Genomic DNA, 25,765 nt, shown 5'->3' with positions numbered 1-25,765 from the left:
GCTTTACAGATGACCGCCCTTAAAATATCTCTTACTTGTAAGCACTACGATGCTTCTGTCACATTTAAGTTTCTTTTTAGACGGTCTTTGCTTTCCTTTACAAATGACTTTTTTAGATCTTAAAGCCAAAAATCTGTATTTGATATAACTTATAAAGAAAAACACTACTACAGGCAGAGAGAGAAGTTTCAAAACCAGAGGCTGAAAAAAATTACCTTTAAAAGCTCAATGAATGTTACTCATACTTTACTGACTTCTTTGAAGCATAAATTCATCAGTTTCTACCTTTTGCAAGGCAAAAAGTTTCCCTGATATCTAGATCAATACCTTCCTTGGATATAGAGACCCAGAAATTATGCTGAAATTGATATACCTTACTGTAACTATGTGCACTGACACTACCTATTTAAATAGAAACACTAATTGCTTTTGTGGTAGTTAGATTATTATAATTCCACATGAGAACACTGAGGCATAAAAGTTCAAGAATCTGCTCAAAATCATAATTCAGGTGGTAAATTTAATCTGTGGTCCACCACTACCCAAAGCTCAAGTTCTTTCCAATAACTGCCTAACAATAAAGAAATTATTTCATTAATACTACAATACATTATCCTAGAGGAATAAATAGCACACAGATATTAAAGATGATAGACTATACAACTAAGTTTTTAAATGTTATATAAAATATACACATATATATGCAATTGTGTGTGTGTGTGTGTGTATACACATGAAGACCCAAATAAGAAAGTATACCAATATTTAACTGTTATGGAGGGACCGGACCCAAATATTTTTTTAGTAACAAAAAATAAGTGACACAGAGATAAAGTGCTATGTCCAGCGAAGCAGTAAGTTAGAGGTAATGTACTAAGTTCTTAATTGGATCTAGAGCAAAACTGAAATTTAATAATTTTAGATAAGAAAGAGTTAATTGACATGTTGGCTGAGAAATCTCTCAGAAGTATACAACCTTGTGGTGGTGATCTAAGAAGACTCAGATTATAGTTCCTGAATTTTTCCCCCCACAGGTATACTCACTTTATTTATTTATTATTCATTATTTTCATTTTTCATTAAAAGTTAACATATAATGTACAATTTGTTTCAGGGGTACAGGTCTGTGATTCATCAGTCTCACACAATTCACAGCACTACCATAGCACATACCTTCCCCAAAGTCCATCACCCAATTACCCCCTCCCCTTCAGCAACCCTCCGTTTATTTCCTGAGATTAAGAGTCTCTTATTGTTTGTCTCCTTTTCTGATTTCATCTTGTCTCATTTTTCCCTCTCTTCCCCTATGATCTTCTGTCTTGTTTCTCAAATTCCTCCTATCAGTGAGATCATCAGCATAATAGCATTTAGTTCTATCCCCATCCTTGCAAATGGCAAGATCTCGGTGTTTTTAATGGCTGCATGAGATTCCATTGTATACATATACACCACATCTTCTTTATCCATTCATCTGTTGATGGACATCTAGACTTTTTCTATAGTTTGGCTATTATGGACACTCCTACTATAAACTCTGGGGTGCAGGTGTCCCTGTCACGACAGATCACGACATTTGTATCTTTGGGGTAAATACCCAGTAGTGCAATTGCTGGGTCCTAGGGTTATAGTTCCTGAATTTTTAAAAACACTAAAATTTCTGTTAAAGTAATGATAAGAACAAGATCAATAATCAACTGTCTGGGAAATCCGGACTCCCCATCTGCTAGGAATGAGAAGTTGTTTCTTCGTTGTTTCTTCATCTGTAAAATGAGAATTATTAAGGCAAGTTTAATACAAACAACACTAATGCAGCACCTAGCACAAAGTACCCAACAGACGTCACCTATTACTACCACCACACATAATTTTGTTGAAAGGAGAAAAAATCCTGGAAATAATCGAGATGAGTGTTTTTTCAAACTGTGGGCTGAGATACATTAGAATATAAAAATGAGTTTAATGGGTGACAGAAATTTTTAGTGGAATAGAGTATAAAAAGATAAACAGAATTGTACACAGCAAGGTAAGTATTACTTAGTGAAATTTCTCAGTTTTGTGTGTGGGTATGTATGCAAAAACACCTATGTAATATTATAAATCTTACTACAAGGGTGACAGTCAAAGGCAATGACTCAGAGAAAAAGTCTTTTGTCTTAGAAATGAGGGAAAATAAAGCCCCAAACTAAGTGCTGTCAACTTTCAATAATGAAGAGAGTCCTTAAGCCATTAACATATTTCTTATGAACAATCTGTGGGGAAAAAAGCAGCACCGTCAACTTAAAAAAAAATTTCATATTTTTCAATCAAGTTTAGAATACACAGCATATAGAGAGTAGAAAGAGGGATAAAGATAATTTGGGCTCTTGTTATTTCTGACCAACATCCAATCTCAGCCAACAAACCTCAAGAAAATAACCCACTGGCTTCATATAGAAGCATGAGAACCATAAACTTTAATATAATTCCAACAAACTCTACTAGTGGAAAAAAAAAATCAGATACATGGGTACTCTGGAAAGAGAACAACCTGGTTTTGACTCTGGGTCCAGCAATGTAAACAATTCTGGGGAAATTAGATATTCTATAGAATGCAGTGTCCTCATATGTAAAAAGGTATGGCAGTTACCTACTGCAGAGGCTTCAATGAGAACTGAGTGAGTTTTTGCAGATGAATGACTAGTGTATCATCTGCAAGTGCTCAGTATCACTTAAGAGCTGCACTCTCCCTACTACTACAGCCTCTAGTCACCACTTCTGTCATCTGTCAATGAAAGCAAGTATGTCAAGGCAGCCAAAGAAACCCATGCAATTCTAATACAAAATAGAGAAAGCGTAGGCAGAAAAAGGTGCAAGACCCACATGGAAGGCATTAGTAGAAAAAAGTACTTGCCAGCAATAGAGGTGTTTGGCTTTTTCCTCTGTCACGAGCAAAATAACTACAGAAAGTAATAAATGTGAACACAGTCTTGCTACGGGACATATAGAGACGCCTGATACACAAAGCAGTCTAAAAATTATGAAGAATCATTCATCGCAATCCCTTATACCAATAAGGAATAGTTTCAAGAGAAGGTAAAGAATGAGACTATTTGGCCTGTGACACATGCTGAATTCAGTTTGAGGTAGTCAAAGTCGTAACATGATACTCTGCTATTTACTAACACTATAAACTCTAACAAGTTTAGTTAACCTCTCTAAACTTCAAGGATCTTCTGAATATGAAAACGGGGATTAACAGCATACATTTCATCTCCTAAAGCTATTAGGATTAAATGAGATAATAGACACAAATCTCAGCCTAGTACCTAACATATAAGTGACTCACTAAATAAAGCTATACAATGCCCTGAGAATCTCTACACACACTTTTTGTTATGGCTTACTGTAGTATCCTTTTTGTAATACATCTACTATTCAAACACTGCACTTAAGAGAAATCTTCTCTACAGTGGCAATACCATAGTCTCAAAGACTCTTAAAGCCATACAGCACTTTAATATCTAACCCGGTACATAAACTGAATTTGTAACTACTTTTATAAAGTACTTTTATAACTTTTATAACGTATCTGCAGCCAAGTGTCATATGGCTTAAAACTCTTAACTAATCAGCTCCAATAGTTACAGGGGCCTCCTGTGTACTAACCCCCAATCTCCTTTCTGATACCTCCTCTCTCCTGTTCCAATTCTGGTTAGTGAGCTCTCTTGCAGGATAAAATATTTAAAGCTGACTAAACATGTTTCCCACTGAAGTATCTTCTTCAACTATTAGTGAGATGGTACTTCTACTGATATGGCTAATTCCTTTTAAGTATGATACCCCCAAATGGACATCGTCCATATGTATTACTGTGTTAATGGAATCCAGTGGATTGCTTTTTTTTTTTTAAGTTTGCTATTTCTGCAGTAACACATTACCACAAAATTAGCAGCTTAAAAACAACACAAATTCATCTTATGGTTTTGGAGGTCAGAATTTCCCTAGTCTGAATGCAAGGCGTTGGCAGGGCTACTATATTCCTTCTGGAGATTCTAGGGCAGAATGTATTCCCTGGCTTTTCCAAGCCAAGGGTGCCAACATTCCTTCGGCTCATGGTCTGCCTCTTCCTCCATCTTCAAAACCAAGATGGTAGCATCTTCTCCTCCCTGACTTGAGGATTGTGATTCTGCTGTCACATCACTTTCTTGACTCTACTTCCTCTCTTGTATAATGACCCTTGGGATTACATTGTGCTCATCTAGATAATTCAGGACAATTAACCCATTCCAAGATCCTTAACCCCATCAGATCTGCAAAGTAAGGCAATATAATAAGGTTCTAGAATTCTAAAGTGGATGGGGGAGGAATTTTCTTTCCTTATTTCTTTCCTAAAAAGATTAATTTGAGAGAGAAAGACCACGTGTGGGCAGGACGGGGCAGAGGAAGGGGAGAGAGAAACTTTTGTTGATTTTGCTGAGCTCGGAACCCAGACACAGGGCTAGACCTCAACTGAGATCATGACCTGAGCCAAAACCAAGAGTTAGGCGCTTAACTGACTGTGCCACCCAGGGACCCCAGAACATATTTAAAAAAACAACAAAAAAAATAGTTTATGTGTTTTTGTTAACCCACATCTATAACAAACCAAAACCCTCAAACTGTTTTCAATGGAATCTCTTATCAAAACTAGATCTTCACGTTGACTTTGTTGTTTTCTGACAGTCCTTTCAATCTACTTAGATCATCTGGAAATAATTTTCTGCTACTTGATGAAGCAGCGACTCCAATCAGCTTATAAATTTCATGAACTTTCATGAATGTGCTTTATATGATTTCTTCCAACTCAATGGTTTTTTAAAAATTAGTAAGAACAGGACCTACTTGGGGGATGACCCATACGGTCCTTGGACACTGCCTGTCAGCTAAAATCGACTTAACAATACTCTTATCCTGCCTTTATTTTTCTAACGTATTCATGATGAAATCAAGACACATATCTTTCTGAAATACTTAGTTTATAGTCCTCACTAGGTAAAACACACATCACAAAAAAGTTTAATTTGGTCTGCTATGAATTGTTAGTGAACCTGTTCTGGCTCTGAGTATTTTAGAAATTTCTAGTAACAGAACCAGCAAAGATAAAAGCTATTGGCACTGAGTCTTTGATTTCTGGAGTATACCTTTTCCTGTTCTTTGAAATAGAGTTATCAAAGCAGTGAAAAGAATTAGAAGACCATATTCGCCTAAATAATTCTACTAGTACCTAATCCCTCAATGTTTCCTTTAGGAATCTTCCAATGGAATGCTTACCTCTACCTTTTTCCCCCTGAACTTTAAAAAATGTGCTTTCCTCAAATTTATTTTATAATGAATCATACTGATTATATATGCAGTATTCCTTCCTTGCTATTATCTTCTCCAAGATGACAAATTCTGCCTTAAACTGGCGTTATTAATACTTATTTACAAACTTTGAAGAAAAGATATGAATCCTTCTAAAAGGAAGTATGTACACTTAAAGTGACAAGCTGATAGTCAAATCTCCCTCCTGATAGATGCAGGTATCAAAGCATTTAATTCTAATCTTTCTTCCTCTTTCATTCATTTGACTCAATATAATCACTTTCTTCTGCAAAGATGCTTTGTTCATCTAATTACAGCTGGAAGACCACCCGATAAAATACTGCTGGAACAATTAGGAAAGGGATAGTTAACAGCTCCTTTTACATAGCATTTCACTTTATGCCTTAAGTACACTGTATCAAAAGTCTGTTCAAACTAATACTTTCTTGGGGCGCCTGGGTGGCTCAGTGGGTTAAAGTTTCTGCCTTCTGCTCAGGTCATGATCTCAGGGTCCTGGGATCGAGCCCCGCATCAGGCTCTCTGCTCAGCAGGGACCCTGCTTCCCTGTCTCTCTCTGCTTGCCTCTCTGCCAACTTGTGATCTCTGTCAAATAAATAAATAAAATCTTTAATCTAATACTTTCTTAGTACTGGGCAATTCGACATGATGGGTTGACAGGTACAGAGAGTTGCAAACCAATCACATGTACAATGCCATTCTACCAACGATGCCGTTTTACCTGAAAGTAGAACATATGCAAACAGTAAGAGACGGTGAAACTGAAAAATATGTAGAGGCAAGTAACTCAATTAACAAAGGATACTGCAACAGCCAATTAATAAACATAGAAAAAAAGCTAAACTTTACCAATAATCAAAGAAGCGCAAAGTAAAACAATGAGACACAATTCTTCAGCTGTCTACTGGCATGAATGTGGCTTGGCATCAAGCAAACAGAGCCCTCTGCTGATGAGACCTAATTGGGGAGTTTTAATTTCAGGAAGAAATTTAAAATTTAAAGCTATGTATCAAGAACTGAAAAAAAAAAAATTTCTTATCTTTTAAGCCAACAATACCACTTCTAGAAATTTATCTAAAACAATAATACATCCTCCAATCTTCCATGATGACTATTTTAAAATCAGAAAATAACTTACTAAAAATTTTGATCTGGTAACCGTATAAAAATTTCCAAACACAAGTGGAGGGGGAAAAAGACTAAAACACCCTAAAATATTAATGGTATTCAGTGGGATGGTAGTTTCTTTTTTTCCTAATTTAAGTTTATATAACTTGCATTAATTTTGAAGGGAAAGAGATTAAAATCTATTGATTTTCAAAATCAGACAAAAATGCACTTCCCAACTTCTGATTATAAGTATAATAAAATAATATACAGAACCATCATTATCAGATATAGCTTATTCATGGATTGAACCTTGTCAACCTTGAGTTATCAAAATTTTTCAAAATTATTAAAACATTTTTAAACATAAATTTAAAATTTTGCCCCTTTAAATATTTATAATACCTGATGCCCTTGTGGATATAAAACTCAAATTTGAGAAATCACTATCTTTGTATTTTGTTGATCTCTGCACACTAAAGAAAGTATCCCTTTAGTTACTGACATACTTTACTGCCAAGCAAATTCTATTTACTTTCCATAGAGTCAGAAGCCCTTTGAAACCCCAATGGTAGCCAATTTTCAACCTGCTTAGAGGAAGGTATAGAGAGACAAGACAGTCTGGCATTAACACAAACTATTCCTAAGATGGAGCAAATTTACAAGGCCATTGAAACAAAAAGTCAGGAAAAAGAAACCATGGTCTCCCTGCTCCTACTAAGCAGTCTTTCATTTGACTTAAACACTAGAAAATCGTTCCATTTATTTCTCCACAAAATTCACTTTTCAGATTTCTAAAGATCCCTAAACCAGATATTTTCTTTCCTTCTTTTTTAAAAAATTAATGTATAATGTATTATTTGCGTCAGGGGTCTGTGAATCATCAGTCTTACACAATTCACAGCACTTACCACAGCACATACCCTCCCCAATGTCCATCACCCAGCCACCCCATCCCTCCCCCCTACCCACAGCAACTCTCAGTTTGTTTCCTGAGACTGAGTCTCTTACTGTTTGTCTCCCTCCCAATCCCATCTTGTTTCATTCCCCCCCAACCCCGCTTCTCAAGTTCCTTGTATCAGAGATCATATGATAATTGTCTTTCTCTGATTGACTTATTTTGCTTAGCATAATACCCTCTAGATCCACCCACGTCGTCGTAAATGGCAAGATTTTGGGTTTTTTCTTTTTCTTTTTTATCCTAACCAGATATTTTTACAAGCAACACAGCTGCACAGAATATTCTCAAGTTCAAAAAAAATTTTCATACTTTTCCTATATCTTTACCTTACTATATCCTCCTACAAACTCTCCAAGTTTTAGTTCCAGAATTTGGAGTAATGCTTTACAAAATACACACCTATAAGTGCAAATAAAAACTGTGAATATTAACTATGAAACTATTTTTGAGTTGACTACTTATTATGTCTGTGCGCATTAAGGAAAGAGAGTATGGGTGTGCCTGGGTGGCTCAGTGGGGAGCCTGCTTCCCCCCTCTCTCTCTGCCTGCCTCTCTGCCTACTTGTGATCTGTCAAATAAATAAATAAAATCTTAAAAAAAAAAAAAAAAGAAAGAAAAGAGAATATGGCAGGGGCATCTGGGTGGCACAGTTGGTTGAGTGTCCAATTCGCTTTCAGCTCCAGCCATGATCTCAGGGTCTTGAACCCGCTCTGCCCTCAGTGCAGAGTCCACCTGGGACTCTGTCTCCCTCTCTATCTCCCTCTCCTCTCTAAAATAAATGAATAAATCTTAAAGAAAAAAGAAAGAAAACAGAGCATGGCTATCAGTTTAAACATCCTCTGCATTATTCCACACTTTTTAATTATATCACCAAGCCCTATTTGTCACCCTTTGCTGCTGGCAGAACTAATTGTCTAAGTAGTTAATTTCTCACAACTTACTCTGTAAAGTATGCCCTTAATTAATTCTTTTTTTTTTTTTAAAGATTTTATTTATTTATTTGACAGAGAGAGATCACAAGTAGGCAGAGAGGCAGGCAGAGAGAGAGAGAGGAGGAAGCAGGCTCCCTGCTGAGCAGAGAGCCCAATGCGGGACTCAATCCCAGGACCCTGAGATCATGACCTGAGCAGAAGGCAGCGGCTTAACCCACTGAGCCACCCAGGCGCCCCCCCTTAATTAATTCTTCACTTAAGAGTAACTCTGCTAGAATTTCCAAGAATCTATCCTTTACCCCCCAATTTTTTTTTAAAGTAATCTCTACACCAACCTGGTGCTACACCCCACCCAGGATCCAGAGTCTCATGCTCAACTGACCCAGCCAACAACCAAGAGCCCCTCACTCAAACTTCCCACTTTAGAACCAAGGCTGTGTCTCTTTAGCAGGGCTTTTAACCCATTCAGCTCCAGCTCAGGACAACAGGTCATTTTTTTAGTCCTTAGCTACATTTTGGTTCACTGAACTCCAATCAATCCTCCACTTCTTTTCACTTGATCAAGAAATAGGCCAGAAGGTGATTTTAAGAAATGGCAAATATTTTCTCTATGTCATTGTTCTACTAGCAGATTCCAGATTGCAAAATTACTTTTACTGTGCCTCACACTAGTGAACTTTGTGTCGTCCCCCACCCCCAAATTGTCTTCAAACAGTTTTGTGAAAGGTGCCTGGGTGGCTCAGTAGTTCAAGTGTCCGTGCTCAGCTGGGATCATGATCCCAGGGTTCTGGGATTGAGCCTCACAAGGGATTTCTTGCTCAGCTGGGAGCCTGTTCTCCCTCTCCCTCTGCCCCTGCTCTCTCTTCTCACTCTCTCAAATAAATCAAATCGGGGGGGGGGGGGGATTTTATTTATTTATTTATTTGTGAATTAAATAATTTTCTCCTAGACTTCAACTGAAGAAATAAAATTAGTTCCTGGATATAAAATCATTTGATTAGAAGAAAAAAAGAAAAATTATCCCATATTTAATGTATTTCATTTATAACCAGTTCTCTCCACAAAGTTGTGATGAATGGATTTATGCACAAGTATGGGACTAAAAATGAAAATGTTAAAATTTATAAAATCCTCAATTTAAAATTTTAATTGTGAATATAAATTAGTAAAAGAAATATAAATGCCTAGAAGTGCATTTAAGTTTTAAATATGGAGTATCTATGCATGACTCAAAAACTTACCAAACTTCATTATTCTTAAACTTCTACAAATCCTTCCAGAAGTATACATTATAGTATAATGTAAAAAAGTTGTTAGTGAGCCCTCTCCCCTCATAAACACTCCAGCAGACGAAGAGCCACTGCTTAAAAATCTCCAGCGCAACCATGTGGGGCTATGGACTGGGCTCAGATGGGTACTTAAAAATACTCAGAAAAGTCTCAGAACTGCCGTATTACCTGGTGTGACCTTGGTCAATTCACACCACTTCTTCTATTTCCCTAACTTCAAAATGAAAAGAATGGAAAGACACACCTATAAAAAATACTCTTAGCCCATTAGCTGGCATCTGGCTGGTAGTTAAGGAGCAAATGCAGGATTCCTTTCCTATCCTTCCCCTGGACTGTCCCCACTGGATTACTTCTTAAAATAGCATGTAAAAACTAAAGATATCCTATAAAACAAACTTAGAACTCAAGATCAACAAAATAATTTACAGAGCCACTCAGCAGCTACTAGGGACTGTTTTCAATGGAAAGAAAATCAGATCAAGCAACAAAATAATGGAAATCATGTGCTAAAAACTAATGTTTTCCTATTCATATACCATAAAACTCACCCCTTTAAAGTATGCAATTCAGTGTTGTTGTTGCTTTTTTACTATATTCAGAGTTGGGCAGCCATCAGCATTATTTTGTTTTGGCATACTTTGATCCCCTCCAAAAAATTCCTCCCTCCCACCAACCAATAATCTACTGTCTCTATGAATTTGCCCATTTTTGGTATTAATCAATAATTAGAGCCTTTATAAAGATTTGAACATATCTCCAATGAACCCCAAACCTGGCTCTCCTTTCCAAAGTAACTTATCATTCAGCATTTCTTAATTAAGGGGAATAAGGTGATATATGGCCATTGAAGTCTGAAGAGTATTTTATGCTTCCTAAAGGCTTAAAGGGCTTATTACTGTAAATTCCATATTATAGGCTTCCTTTAAGCAGCATATAATTCCACTTCAGCTAAAACTCAGCTCTGACAAAGTCAAAAGGAGGGAAGAAAGTAGAATACTCATGAAAAAATGCATAAAGATATCTTAAAAACACTGCAGAGGGAGATTGAGAGACTACAGAGTTGGTCCACTATTGCTCTCTAACAGCACCGACAATGGGACAATGGGAGAAACTAACACAGGTCAAGCAGTCAGTGGGTAAATTGTCTCTGAAGACTCTAAGCACAGTAATAAAACTGACTGAAATCATTCTGTCATCACTGAGCACTAGCAATTCTAAATAATATCAGGTATAAAATATTCCTTCTCCGAACACATGTTGACTGAGATGTTTAGGTTTTAATCTATTGCTGTGGTTACTGTTAAGTTTCAACAATATGTAAGCATCAAATTTATACATTTTTACTACATGTCCTTTACTAAGCCGTCTACTCTAAGTGGGAATTCATTAGGAAATCCCCCAGTTATGTGGCCAGTGCCCCAAAAATGCAGATTCGCCCTACCTGTTCATTTGGAGAGTCACTACAAAGAGATTTAGTGTACACAGCCTGCACTCAGGCTCAGTTTGTTTCTCCAATCCTATGGTTCCCATATACGAGTGTGTATGTAGTTAAAGAGTACATTCAAAATACGATAGCTGAATGCAATTCTCCTTTCTGAGATCTTTTTTTCTGGTATAAATATTTACAAACAGCCAGTATCAGCCTTGAACAAAGGTATAGCGGAATACAGAGCTTGAAGATCCATGAATAAAAATCACGGAGAATGCCATTACTATTCAACAAAATGTAAGGAAGCAGACATTTACAGATAATTTAAAGAATGTTTAACTATAAGAAATCTATACTGAATTTTTTGGTGGAAACATTTCAGTGAATTTTTAATTTTTGGGGGGCTGAGGAGATATTTGAAAATCACTACAATCAACGTGGAAGAAAGACATTCGAGATTTCTAGAATTTATTGTGAAGTGGTTTTTTCCCCTAAATTTCTAACCAAAGATAACTTATGTTTAAGACTCCTTAACTAGTGTATGTCTGTTGCTTTACTTACAACTTTTCATAATTAAAACCAATAAAAGTGTTCTTCAATTACAGGTGAAGACTGATCAAACGGGTTATAACGGTCTATGAACACAAATATGTTGAAGATCACCTTGACAGTCACCGATAAATACGCAGAAGGTAATGATTGAAAAGAAACTGGAATATCCTATTAAGTCATTATGACAGACCGTATGTAGGCAAATTTTTCTATTTTTTCCCCCAAAAAAGTATCAATGCAATTTAAAAATATTAACCTTTCCCACTGTAATATATATTTGCAATGGGCATAAAGTTCAGGTTTTTCTTGGCCATTCTCATGATTGTTTCTGGAATAAATTTTGTTGTAGAAAAGGGATCTATTAAAAAGAAAAACTGTGCTCTGGATGTCACCTATGCAAGGCGTGCCACTGCTCTACAGTCTCTCCTAACTAGGATTACTGACCCACATGGGTTTATACCAAAATCACCAATTATCCAAACACAAATGATAACTTTCAGAAGAACTTGGATGGCTCTCTACTTTTCATTGAGCCCTGCTGTCACCAATACCCACCCACCCCCCACCCTGTGACTCCATCTAAACCTTAACTTCTTAATTCTTAACTTCGCTCCAGAGTTACATTGGATTTCTTGCAGAATTCATTAGAAGTCAATACAATGTGTTTCACTGAAATATCAAAGTTTCTATACTTATGCCTTCACAAGCACCAGTAAGGAGCTTTAGATATACAGCAATGAAATGTAATCAATAAACCATGCAAATATTTAATAGGACAAAGGTGACCAGGGTATAATAAAATTATAATACTGTTTGTGAAATCTTAACAGTTTTCCAAAAAAAATCATGGTAGTACACTGTTAGTCACATGTGGTATTAACAAAGAAATGTAGACATGTCTCTTCAAGTCTAAACTTTCAACAGATCATTTAAAGGCCTAGTCCTACCAAACTCTACTTTTTCTTGTTCCATAGGAACAGAGTATTAATCAACCAATGTTACCAAAAATTTGAACCAATAATGGGTACACCGCTTATTCTATATAGTCAATAATGTAGTGTAGCTTGTTTTTAGCTCATCATTAAAGATGTATGCTGTTGCTCTGAAGTATGCTTAAAAAAAAAAAAATCTGGCATATTATCTCAACAATTGTTATGAATAATACTAAGGTTCATCATGTTTGTAACTAAGGTTCATCATGTTCATCATGTTTTTCCTACCATGTTACTAAAATATATTTAAAACAAGATTTCAATGCGTGCAGAAGTTACCTGGAATGCTGAAGTAAGTTATATTCACTTCGGTTCCATGGCAGAGAACCTACAATTTTTATCTGGCAAAAAAAAAACCCTACCCCAATACCAACTACCATCTGTTAATTTTCTGCCACGTAGTTTTAAGTTCTGAATTGTTTCACAAGATTTATAAGCCAACTTTTCTAGGATTCCAATTTTTCTCTGAAGTTCCTTATCATGCGTCCATGTAATTTTTTCTGAAACATAATACTAAATGAAAGTCCAGACTTCTAGGGTAGGAGACATTTTCAAAAAGAACATCAGTGATAAATGCTGCAACAGAAAGCTCTGAAGAGCCAGCGATATTACACTCACCGTAAGGCCAGACCTCTACCGTTGTTGGAGATGAGCAATTCTCTGAGAGTCAAGAAAAAGCAGAGGAATACCACAAGAACTTTTAATATCTAAAACTCCTGTGGTAGCAGCGTAACATGATCAAATGAGTCAAGGAAAAAACCTCCAGTTTTACTTCAACTGTGGCCTGGTCCTCTACGTCTCCTCCACACAGTAAGAATCTTGTGTCAACTCTTTATCCACTGCTTTAGACAAACCTCTCCAAGGAGGGAATGATCAAAAACAAGTGAAGACGAACATTAACAGATAAAGAAAAAAATACTTAAAGTATCTTCATATGATTTAAATTCTGGAAGATAACCATACGTAGAAATCAGTAGGTAAAACATACAACAGTTCATACACAAAAATTTCCAGTGGGAAACAAAGGGGTGGCAACTCCCCACTGAGATGTGGAACACAACTCCTCCTTCAGGATAACGTGGTGGTTCAAGACTGACAACCCAGTGGTTAAGTGCATCAATGTAAATTCATACATAAAATATTCATAAAACTTAATTAGTCTGAGTTTAAAGATAAAAATGAATGCCAAAGTTCTCGTATTTTCTTCTTGCATTTCCAACACAGTATTAACCCTAACCTCAGGAACTCAGCGCTGTAGTTCTCTAACAATAGTCTGCGGATCCCTGGGGGTCTGAGTTCCTTTCAGTGGTCTGTGAGGTAAAAACCGTTTTCATTTTAATACTAAAACATTTCTTGCCCCCTTCATTCATTTTCTCACAAGTGTACAGCAAAGTTTTCCAGAGGCTACCTGATGTGTCTAATTGGAAGAGATTGAATAAAGAAGTACATATGAGAATCCAGGTTTATAAACCAAAGTTTAAATGAGATTTGCAAAATGTAAAACAATGTCACTTCTCATTTTCTGGGGGAAACACTATTTTTCATTTAAAATGGTAAATATATGTTAAAATATAATGGGTTTGTTATTTCAATAAATGCATTTCTCAGACTAAATTTCTAAAATGATAAATATCCCAAAGATATATGATATATATATGTACGATATCAGCCACAGATACAAAAGCTCTCTGTAGTCCTGAGAACAGCTGTCCCAGAGAAACTCTTGTACAATACAGACATGTTTGAGAAAGTTTACTGCAGTGTTTGTCAGCAACAACTGAGAAGCAACTTGAATGTTCATCAACTGGGGAGCCAGATACATAAAACATGGTTTATTCAAATGACAGCACACTAACCAGCATTAGAATGAGATCTTAATATTAACAATGTCTGAGGGGAAAAACCCTACAAATATGTACAATATACCACTTACAGATATCAAAATACAGATTATATATTACTTATGTACCACAGATTGATACTAAATTCATTTTGATTGCATCTGCGGGAGGAAAGGACTTTAACTTGTAGTATTTTAAGTTTAAATTAAAAACACTTATAACAGTAACAACTGTCCATTCTTGTTATATCATCTCTGCACTTTTTTATATTTTAATTAAGTCTTTTTTAAAAAAAAGATTTTATTTTAGAGAGAGCCTGCACAGGTGCCTGCGCTAGTGGGGGGAGGAGCACAGGGAAAGGGAGAATTTCAAGCAGACTCCATGTTGAGCTTTGAGCCCAATGTGCTTGATTTCAGGACCCTGAGCCAAAATCAAGAGTCTGGTGCTTATCCGACTGGGCCACCCAGCTGCCCCTAATTAAAAGTCTTAAAATCACAGATGATGTTCCCCTCCCAAAATTATGGGAAGATACACTCTTTCTTGGGATTAGAGAGATTGGTTAAAGGCTAAAAATGAAATCAATGTATTAAAAAATCCAATCTATAACTTTTATTCATTAAACAAGCTTACAAAATACCAAACTCTTCACACTGAGGAGTATATAAACACAGGAGAAAACAATTAAGTATTAGCTATAATTGGTCACTCATTTTTTTACAACATTTTTTAACAACACTTAACAAACTGCCTCACCATAAAAGTCCTCTGTTTAATGGGTGTCTTTAATAACTTCATTCTTTTTATCTTCCTTCCTGTATCAGAAATACGGACCTCTTTTACCTGTGCTGATCTGTACCGTTCCTTTTATCCACAACTGTGTTCTAAGCAAGCCCTCTTATTTTTAAACTGTACTACTCTACACTTTCCCTCCCCCAACATGCTCAAACTTCTACTCCCATCTGAGATCAGGGCTTCAACATTACTTATTAAGCTAAGATCACATATATGCTATATAAACATACAAATGGCCTAGCATAAGTGCCTACTATACTGTTAACTGTACTTCTTTCCCTTCATTCTTGAAGCAACTTTGTCCTTAAATCCCTCAGAACCAAACTTCTAAAAAAGACTTCATTTGTGATCTTTATTTCCTTACCTCCTTTAACACCATTCAACCTTACTTCAGATCCCATTACTCTCAAATTCTAGTAGCTTTTAAAAGTCTTTTCTTTTTACATTTTTTGTTAATTCTTTTTATCAATATATAATGTATTATTTGCCCCAGGGGTACAGGTCGCTTTTTCCCTAAGTCTTAACTTCTAACCACTCCCCCGGTATTATACAAAATATTATCTTTAGGCAACAATTAAGATGAGGAGATGTGCATTCAAATCCCAGCTCTACCATTAGCTAACAATATGCCCCTGGGCCAATTATTATTTAACTTCTTTGAAAATCAGTTACCTCATCTATAAGTGGATGTCTATGCAAGGTTGTGAGACTATCAGATATGTATTTATAAAATGCCTGATACACCAGAGATGCTTAGTAAATATTAATTCCTTTTCTCACCCTGGCACCCCCCCCTCCTCAATTTTCTCCAGGGTACATCTGAAAGTGACTCCCAGATGTCTTCCTCAATTTCTTGGTTGCTTCCGAGTTTGAGTCCTACATGCCCAACTAACTGTTTGCCAAAAATTTCCACATGACTTTTCCACTCAATCTCAAACTCAACCTGTTCAAAACCCAAACATATTTCCTCTTCCACTAAATATGCTTTTGATGACTGCTTGACTTGTGTAAGTAGCATCACCACTTTCCCAGCGCCCAAAATGTGGGGGTAAAAGGTGCTTATAACCCTTTCAGATGGCAGGTGCATGGACTCCTCTGGTCCATATCCTTCCCCTCCTCTCCCTGCCACTACAGATGTGCCAAGTTCAGATTTTACTCTACCTCCGTCCTCAAAATGCCCATCTCCCACAAATCTCTGCCTTCTACAATATATATACAATTCAAGCAGTTTTCTTAATTATATCACCTCACTACTTAAAATCTTCAGCTTACCCAGAGCCTAAAAGTGGAACTTAAACACATAAGACAGACATGAAACTTGTCAGGCCCCAAATTACTTAACCACCTTTACTTTCCAGTAGCACTTGGAATCAAACTACTATTCACTCCTCAGCACTGCTGTCCTTCTGAAAATCCTAAAACTGACTCCACCTTCTCTTCCCAAGTCTTTGCTGATCCCACCATAGTCAACCTTTTTAAGGGCCCCAAAGGAAGCTATTCTATCACATGTTAAAATTATTTGCATAAGTCTTGTGTCCTCTATTCCATCAGGCTCCTAAGAGACAGAGATCCTTGGTAGCTCCACAGTATTCAGGACACAGCTTTGTAGCTGAGCACGTACTTAAAAGTTTATAAAACTAAGTTAAGACTTGGGAGATTTGAGGTTACAGGAAAACTAACCAATAACCTTTCATGAGTGGGGAGAAATAACTGAGAAGTACTGCAAGTCAAACAGCACAAGAGGATGAATTTTAGTTTCTCCAGAAAGTTTCTTCAGAAGAAAGTTAAAACTGGCAACACTCACCTAACATAACGTAATTTGGAGTTCATAAAGAGTAGGAATGGAAATAAAAATTTGAGCAGAAAGGTGAAAAATGACAGGAAAATTCTCATCTTGTACATTTTAAAAAGGTTAAAACACCATTTTCCTTTTTTGAGAAGTCACTGCTACACCTTATTTTGGTTTTTCAGAGTAAAAACTTCTGCTCACACTTTTCCAGAGCATAAGATATTTTGCTTAATGTCAACTTCCACTTTGTTTAACTCAGAATCAAATACTTCCGATCTAAAGAATACTCTAAAAATCCCCTTCTTCGTTCATCTTGGAAAAGAAATGTATGTATAATCTTTAAAAAACTGCCGTACCATTTGTAAAATTCTCATGCATTCAACCATTATTTGCCTCCTATGTTGAAGGGAGGAGGAAAGAACAAAGCTCCCTGCCCTCATAGAGCCAACATTCCAGTGAATTTTGCCTTCAGGAAACCAAGTCAACTTCCAAACCTGAAATCTTTGGAGCATTATCACAAATTCTCTAGCCATCAAACATTAGCAAATATTATCTCGTTATTCTGAAAATCATCCCACTGTCCAACGCCAGTCGCTATTCCAATTAAGACATTTTATGCACTCATCGGTTGAAGACAAATCATTTCTAGGATAATGTGTAAGGCAATAAAAGATCCTACATGCAGTGTTACTGGGAGGATCCCGTATTACCGCTATTACAGCACTGCAAATCTAAAGGAAAATTATCGCACGTTAATTCTGTTACAAGTGAAATTACAAAATCTTATTGTGAGATACAAGTTTTTAACGCCGTATCAAGACGTCTAGAGCTACAGAACTACATCTGACTTTTTCAATGTTGGGTTTATCTCGAGTGTTTGGAAAAGGAAAATAATCCAATTCAACACATGACAACAGTTTCCATTCCGTACCTGCATTTTAAATGGTCAAGTCCCCTCCACCCAAGTCATTCTGAAGAAGACGTGTGGACTCTATGCCCCAAAAAGAGCACCTGGAATGACTTGAGATAAAACTATAGCGCTTTAGGGCGGCAGGCAGCTTTGTTCCCGGTTTTGGGAGGTTTTCACATGTAAATGTTCCTCTAGAAGGGAGCCGCGGATTAACTACCGCGGAAGAAGTGCGACGGTGGGGGACTGGAGGCCAAAGCCGACTTTCTACCGGACCGAGGCGGACCAAGTACTCCTCTCCCATTCAACTTTTTAGGTGTCACGCTGGGGCCACGGAGTCCATTAAGAGGATTGCGTTCATGACTGGAAGTGATAAAGAGCCACCCCTCTTCATTTGGGAACCCCATTTCCTAAGTGTGTGCATCCCGGGAGAAGAGGATGAACACCCTCTCCAACTCCTCCTCCCCGACCCGGGATCAGAGTCCAGCCGCCGCCGAGACTCGGCCTGAGCAACAGGAGAGCCGAGGCCGCCGCTCCGCCAGCCCAGCGACCGGCAGATGCTCCCGCTCCCCCGCCCCCAACCCCACACGCCCGCCCGCGCTTCTTTCTTAGCCCCTTGCTGGCTCCCGGCACTGCGAAGCCAGTAACGGGGCTGGGAGCAGACAGCGAGAGAGCCTGGACCTGAAAGAGGGCGAAGTTAGAGGTAGCAGCGCCGAAGCGGGCTGGGGGAGGCCGGAAGGGGCGAGGGGAGCAGCCCGAGGTCGCCGCCCGGGGGTGGGCGATGGGGGAGGGGTATAGGGTCGGTTCCCGTGGCCGCCGCGACCTCTCCCGGACCACAGGCCGCTCCGCGCAGGCCCCGCCGCCCCGGAACCCGGGCAGGAAGCGTCCCCACCCCGACCAAAGCTTTAAATCTCCGGCGGCGGGAGAAACGGAGCCCCGGCTCCCGCGGCAGGCCCGGCACCCCCCAGCCCGGAGCACTCCTCACCTCCTGGTTGAAGGCGTTGACGGCGTCCATGTTCGCGCTGCGGCGGCGGCTGCTCCGGGCCCGCCGGTCACATAGACCTCGCGCCGCGGCGGAGCGGGGCCGGGGAACCGGCCGGGCCTGAGGGGCGGTGGCAAGCGACGAGCGGCGGAGCTAGAGGCCGGGCAGGAAGAGGCTGCGGCCGAGGCGGCGGGGCGGGCGGCAGAGGCGGAGGGTGGCGGGCCCCCTCTCAGTCCCGTTCGGAGGATGAGGAAAAGGAGGCGGCGGCGGCGCTGGGCTCCAACATGTCCGTTTGGCGGTGGCGGCTGCGCTCTGCGTCTCGCTGACAAGGCCCCCCGCGCCCTCACGCACTAACCCACACTGGCCCGACCGGCGAGCGGGCGGGCCTCTCTCTCCCTCTCGCCAGCGGGATGGCGGCAGCGGCCCGAGTCCACGCCGCGCGGGGCACCCTGGGACGGCTCGGGCCTCCCAGCGCTTCCTGTGCCCGGCTCCCGCCCCGCCCCGCCCCGCCTCAGGCGTGCTGGCCCCGCCCCCCGTCCCGCCCCCGTCCCGCGCGCCGCGCGCCCGACTGCTGGCGCGTGACGCCGGGACGCCCGGCGCTTTCCCGCCGGCGGTGGCGGCTGGCCCGGGAGACAGCGGGGCAGTGAGGCTGGGCCCCGGCGAGGGCTCTGGGGAGCGCGGGGCCGCGGAGTCGGGAGGCTGGCACGGAAAGGGCCCGCGCACACGCGCGCCCCTGCCCGACGCGGCGTTCCCCGGTGCGTTTTTGTGCGATTCTGCCCAAGCAGGCCCTGCACCCGGCCCGGGCGGGAGGGCGGGCACGGACCCACTTGCTCTCCGCTGCCTGGAACAAAGGGCGCAGGGTTTAACCTCAGCCCGCTGAGCGTGCATTTGCTGGCGCCCGTGCAGCCTCTGCCTGTGCAGCCCTGCCTGCTCTAACTTCGAGAGTGAAGCCCTGAGAAGGACGTGCAGGCAGTGGGTACTCGAAGGAACCCCCGTGAAGCCCTCTGTCGCGGGATTCGCTAACCCTTGCTGCAGATTCCCCCAAACGTTTCCTTTTTGGTGGAAGCCCTTTGCCCCGGTTCACGTGCCTCCAGTACCAACTGTGTGCTGGCTGGCGACTCTGCTAGGTTCTGGGGATATGGAAGTAAAAGGCAGTCTTTCTGCCGGCAGACCACTCAGTTTAGTGGGGAGGAAAGATAAATGAGCAGATAAGACCTAACGCATGATAAATGTTAAGGACGGAGACCCAGGGGAACAAAGAAGAAAGATACCCATCCGACTAGACGTCCAGGAAGGCTTCTCAGAGGAAGTGGCCCCCAGGGTAAATCTGGAAGGAGCAGCAGCTGTTGGAGAAGAAGCTGTGGAGTGATTGAGCCTGATGAGTACTTTGCCATCCCCTTCCCCTGAGGAGGACCCGCGGAACTTAGGGGCTGGGGTGGACTCAGAGGGAGTGATTGAGACTAGGTCCTGAAGATCCTCTGTAGGCTTACAAGGAGTTTGGATTTTGTCCCTGAGGCAGTGGGGAGACAGACAGGTTTTAAGGGGAGGGTGGTGTCATGCCATGTGCTCTTTCAGAACGAAGGTGTAGCAGCAAGAGTGAGGTCAGGGAAAGCATGGCTCTAAGCCCCAGGGGATACCGGGGACTTAAGGCAACAGAGTGGAGCAGGAAAGACAAGGTCAGATTTTTAGGAAATAGAATGAACTGCCTGGGACAGAATGACAGATTGAGGAACAGGGAGTTGTCAAGGAGCCTGCTCAAGGTTCTGGTTGGATGAGAGCTGTGTGTGGTGGATTTGTAAGTCAATTTGGGGACTATGGGGAGGAAGGAATGGGTTTGAGTGAAGGTAGAATGATGGTAAACACTTGTAGATTCTTTACCATGTGCTGGAGTCTATGCAATACACAATTCCGTGTTATTTAATCTCTATAACAGGCTTCTGTTTGAGGTGGCTATCAGTAATGCCTTGTTTCATAGTTGAGGAAGTGAGGCCCGATTCTATTAACATGCCCAGAGCCACATGATTTCCTTCTGGGGCTGGTGGAGTTCGAGGTGCCCCAGGGGCACATCAGTGAAGATGTCTAGGAGGCAGTTGGGTAAACACCTGTGGAGCCTGGAGAGCCGGCTGAGAGCAAGCGGAGACCTGGGAGTCATTAGCGCACAGCCAGGGGTGGGAAGATCTAAAATAGGGAAAGCAGGCGGGGAACGGAGGTCTGGAAGGGGGAAGAAGCTGGGAGAAGAAGCTGAGAAAGAAGAGACCAGGTCAGCCCTGCCTTGTGCTGAAGATAGCAGGTGGCAAGACACGGACTGGAAAGTACCTGACAGCATCTAGGATCCCAGGAGGGAACACTGGCAGGAGTGGGTGCTGACAGAAGCCAGACTGACGTGCATCCAAGAGGGGAAGGCAAAAGGAGATATTTCACGGACACTTGGCTGTGAAGGCAGGTTGTAACGGCATCAAGGGAAAGCTGCAGGACGAAGGAAGGGTACGCCTGTGTCTTTTATTTTTTTATTTACTTTTTAATAGTTTTTTTATTATGTTCATCACCATACAGTACATCATTCGTTTCTGATGTCATGTTCCATGATTCGTTGTTTGCATATAACACCCAGTGCTCCATGCAATCCCTGCGCTCTTTAATGCCCATCACTGGGCTCACCCATCCCCCCACCTGCTCCCCCTCTGAAACCATCACTTGGTTTCCCTGAGTCCATAGTCTTCCATGGTTTGTCTCCCCCTCTGATTTTCCCCACTTCATTTTCCCCTTCCTTCTCCTAATGTCCTCCATGCTATTCCTTATGTTCTACAAATAAGTGAAACTATATGTTAATTGTCTGTCTCTGTTTGACTTATTTCACTTAGCATAATCCCCTCCAGTTCCATACACATCGATGCAAATGGTGGGTATCCATCCTTTCTGATGGCTGAGTAATATTCCATTGCATATATGGATCACATCTTTATCCATTCGGCTGCTGAAGGGCATCTCGCCTCCTTTCATAGTTTGACTATTGTGGCCAATGCTGCTATGAACATTGGGATACAGATGGCCCTTCTTTTCACATCTGTATCTTTGGGGCAAATACCGATAGTGCAGTTGCTGGGTTATAGCGTAGCTCTATTTTTAATTTTTTGAGGAACCTCCGCACTGTTTTCCAAAGTGGCTGTACCACTTTGCATTCCCACCGACAGTGTAAGAGGGTTCCCCTTTCTCCACAGCCTCTCCAACACTTGTTTCTTGCCTTGTCGATTTTTGCCTGTGTCTTTTAAAATAAGAGAAACGTAGTCTTAATTATTTGCTGCAGGAACAAACAAAATTGATCCCAAATATTCTTTTTTGACAGAGATCACAAGTAGGCAGAGAGGCAGGCAGAGAGAGAGAGGGAAGCCGACTTCTGGCTGAGCAGAGAGCCCGATGCGGAGCTCAATCTCAGGAGCCTGAGATCATGACCTGAACCAGACGGAGGCAGAGGCTTAATCCACTAAGCCACCCAGGCACCCTGATCCCAAATATTCTTTTCAGGTCCACCCATTATCTACTTCATATTACTACCTGTTTCTCTCTCATTTGAGCTACTATTACCATTTCTTTAAACCCATTTTGCTTCCATAAGAGTTGTCATCTGTAGGACTATCAACATTGCATTAGAAGATGAAGTTCTTGGGGCACTTGGTGGCTCAATTGGTTAATCGTCTGCCTTCGGCTCAGTTCATGATCCCAGCCAGGGTCCTGGTGTGGGGCTCCCTGCTCAGCGGGAAACCAGCTTCTCCCTTTCCCTCTGCAGCTTCCTCTGCTTGTGTCCTCTCTGTCTCTCTGTGTGTATGTGTGTGTCAAATAAATAAATAAAATCTTTAAAAAAGTTGTTTTGGGATCCAATGCATTGTGGCGATTGGGCCCTAGAATGACTGTTGGATTGAGGGCCTGACGGAGAACATTTTCTGTGTACCATCCTACTGAGATTTGAATGCATAAGGGGGAAGATTTGGTTTCTATGATTCTCGTGCTTGAGGTAAAGAATTTAGATTTAGGGGCGCCTGGGTGGCTCAGTGATTAAAACCTCTGCCTTCGGCTCAGGTCATGATCCCAGGGTCCTGGGATCGAGCCCCGCATCAGGCTCTCTGCTCAGCTGGGAGCCTGCCTCCTCCTCTCTCTCTCTGCCTCCCTCTCTGCCTGCTTGTGATCTGTGAAATAAATAAATAAAAATCTTAAAAAAAAAGAATTTAGATTTAGAAGGTTCATTGCTGGATGGGGTTGTTCATGTTTACGTTGCTCATGTTCGGGAAGTCTTTTAAACAAGTTGTTTGGGGAACTTGCATTATCAGCGAGATCGTGGGTGCCTTGGCGGTATTTTCTCCCATTTTTCTCTTTGGAAGATGGCAACTCCTCTCTGCTTGGGGACACGTGGCAGCCATTCTTACAGCTGTGAGTGGATTTCTTTCTTGATCTGCTCAGGCAGACAAGTCAAATCTTCCAACAGGAAATTGTTGGCAAATGACAAAAACTCAGGAGGGCTATCCTTTGTGAGCAGACATTGATACAGTAGGAATGCAGCCTATGAAGAAGATGGTTGGAGGATGATACGTGCATGCAACAGATCAAATTCAGCAAGACAATTTGATCGACTTGCAAACTTGCCTTGTCTCAGAGAACATAGATTTAAGCGGATTCATGTGTTCTTAATGTGGGTGTGAAAATAATTCTGAAAAGCCATTCCAAACAAACTCGTATTTTTTAAAGAGCAGGTAAAATCAATATTCAGAGGAAGGAAAAGATGGCATTCAGGAAGTAATAATTCTGGTTAATTCTGTGTCCTTCACATGTCAACTTGTTCTTCTCTTGAAAGGAATGCTGGCCACAGTCCATAGGTATAGAGAATACAGAAAGCATCTCCTGAAGAGCCTAGGAAAACATTTATAGATAAGAATTCAAGAGGGGCGGCTGGGTGTCTCAGTGGGTTAAGCCTCTCTCTTCGGCTCAGGTCTTGGTCCCAGGGTCCTGGGATCAAGCTCTGCATCAGGCTCCCTGCTCAGTGGAGAGCTGGCTTCTCCCTCTGCCTGCTGCTCCCCCTGCTTGAGCTTTCTCTGTCTCTCTTTCAAATGAATAAATAAAATCTTAAAAAAAAAAAAGAATTCAAGAGAAAATAGGTTCTTTCTAATGCTTTATTCCATATGCTATCTGGAGCGAGTATAAATTAATTACATTGTAAGAGACTTTTCTTCTTGGTCTGCTTCTCTTCTCTGGCTAGCCTCCTCCCCTTCCTGAGATTTCATCTGATACCTATGCAATCCCTCTCCCTCCCCACATAGGGACTGGAAATCTCTCAGTTTATGGCTGCATTTCCTGTTGGAAAATTCCACATGGATGTCCCCCTCTGTCCCTAAGGTACCCACCAGATTCCTTTTCATGTCAATCTCTGTCTCCATGCCTGTAGGATACCAAATTAGTGGAACAGATTATGAGGAAAACAGGAACTAGAAGGAGGAAGAGCTTAGTAGCGGTTGGGACAATGGGATTTTAGGGAATCTTCATTTCCTTCTTAATTTTTCAGCATTTTTTAGACTCCCAACAGAAGGCATGTATTACTTTTGTAATCAGAAGGAGTGAGCTCCTTTAAAAAGGAACTACAGAAGAGTGTGCAGCAAACCTATAATGTTTGGACTGATAATCTTAGCTATGATAGTAAACATAGCATAAGAGTAATCTATTAATCAGGGTTTTCTAGAGAAACAGAACTATTAGACTAAACACACACACACAGAATATATATATATATATATATATATATATATATTCTAATGTGTCTAATTTTAATATAATTTAGGATTATATATAAATATATAATTTTTATCTTTAATAATATATAACTATAATACATAATTATGTATACTTAATAATTATAATATATAATTTATAATAATCTAATTCTCTTGTTCTATGTGCTTTCTGTATATTGGGATTATATATATATTTAAAATATTTATATATTCTAATCTCTGTCTCTGTCTCTCTCTCTATATATATATATCCTTTGTGTGTATGTGTGTGTGTGTGTGTGTGTGTGTGTGTGTGTATAGAATCTGCCATCTGCAAGCTGGAGAATCAAGAAAGCTTGCAGCCCCGGACCAAGGCCTGAAAACCAGGGAAGCCAGTGGTATAAATTACAATCCAAGGGCAGGAGAAAATGAGCTGAGGTGTCTAAGCTCCAGGAGAAAGAAAAGGAGCTAATTGCTCCTTTTTGCACCTTTTGTTCTAGTCAGGCCATCAACAGATCTGGAAGATGCCCGCCCATATTGGAGAGGGCAATCCACTCTACCAATTCCATCAGTCCAAACGCTGATCTCCTCCAGGAACACCTTCACAGGCACACCCAGAAGTAACATTTAACATGGGCATTCTGTGGCCAAGGCAAGTTGACACATAAAATCAACCATCACAAGTAACTGATAAAGGAAGACAGTTTTTTTTTTTTCTTTGTTATTTCCTATCTGACTTAAGATTGTTATCTAAGATATCTTTTCCAAAATTGAAAGTTATGAAAATCAAGTCTTGGCTGAAGTGAAATGAACCACCCCAGTCTAACATTTGCCCATGCATTTCATTCATTCATTCATGAAATAAATATGACTGCTTCTATGATGGGCACTGTGCTAGGTGTTTAGGAGACCATGGTAAACAAAAGCAGAAGTTCTTTTCTCCTGGAACTACTCCCCCAGAGTCTAACACCTGGCCCCGAGGTTGAGTGTTTTTACATATGCATATTGGTGGTCATTTGTTCACAATCATGTCTTGTGAAAATAAAGACAGTTTATTTATATTTCCCAACCACTGTCTATGTCTTTTATGTGCTTTTCT

The 25,765-nt window shown here is 40.6% G+C and overlaps 1 protein-coding gene and 1 long non-coding RNA gene across 5 annotated transcripts in view; one reads left to right on the top strand and one right to left on the bottom strand.

Annotated features, from left to right (window-relative positions):
* Positions 1 to 19,394, bottom strand: part of SCAF4 (SR-related CTD associated factor 4) — a 71,701-nt gene extending 52,307 nt beyond the window's left edge. For 2 of the 4 annotated variants that reach the window (XM_082723733.1, XM_082723734.1), the window contains exon 1: positions 18,917 to 19,394. In XM_082723733.1, coding sequence (XP_082579859.1) covers positions 18,917 to 18,946 — 30 coding nt within the window. In that variant the 5' untranslated portion in view covers positions 18,947 to 19,394. The remainder of the gene's footprint in view (positions 1 to 18,916) is intronic. The other 2 variants (XM_082723735.1, XM_082723736.1) reach the window with 1 other exon arrangement.
* The window catches only part of LOC309861331, a 31,117-nt gene continuing 20,441 nt past the window's right edge, over positions 15,090 to 25,765 (top strand). Inside the window, exon 1 of the long non-coding RNA XR_014309873.1 lies at positions 15,090 to 18,634. This is a non-coding gene — a long non-coding RNA (uncharacterized lncRNA). The remainder of the gene's footprint in view (positions 18,635 to 25,765) is intronic.

The sequence above is a fragment of the Mustela nivalis genome (assembly GCF_964662115.1).
Source record: "Mustela nivalis genome assembly, chromosome: 1".
Lineage (NCBI taxonomy): Eukaryota > Metazoa > Chordata > Mammalia > Carnivora > Mustelidae > Mustela > Mustela nivalis.
Note: the sequence above shows the minus strand (reverse complement) of the source record. Positions and strands in the feature narration are given on the sequence as shown.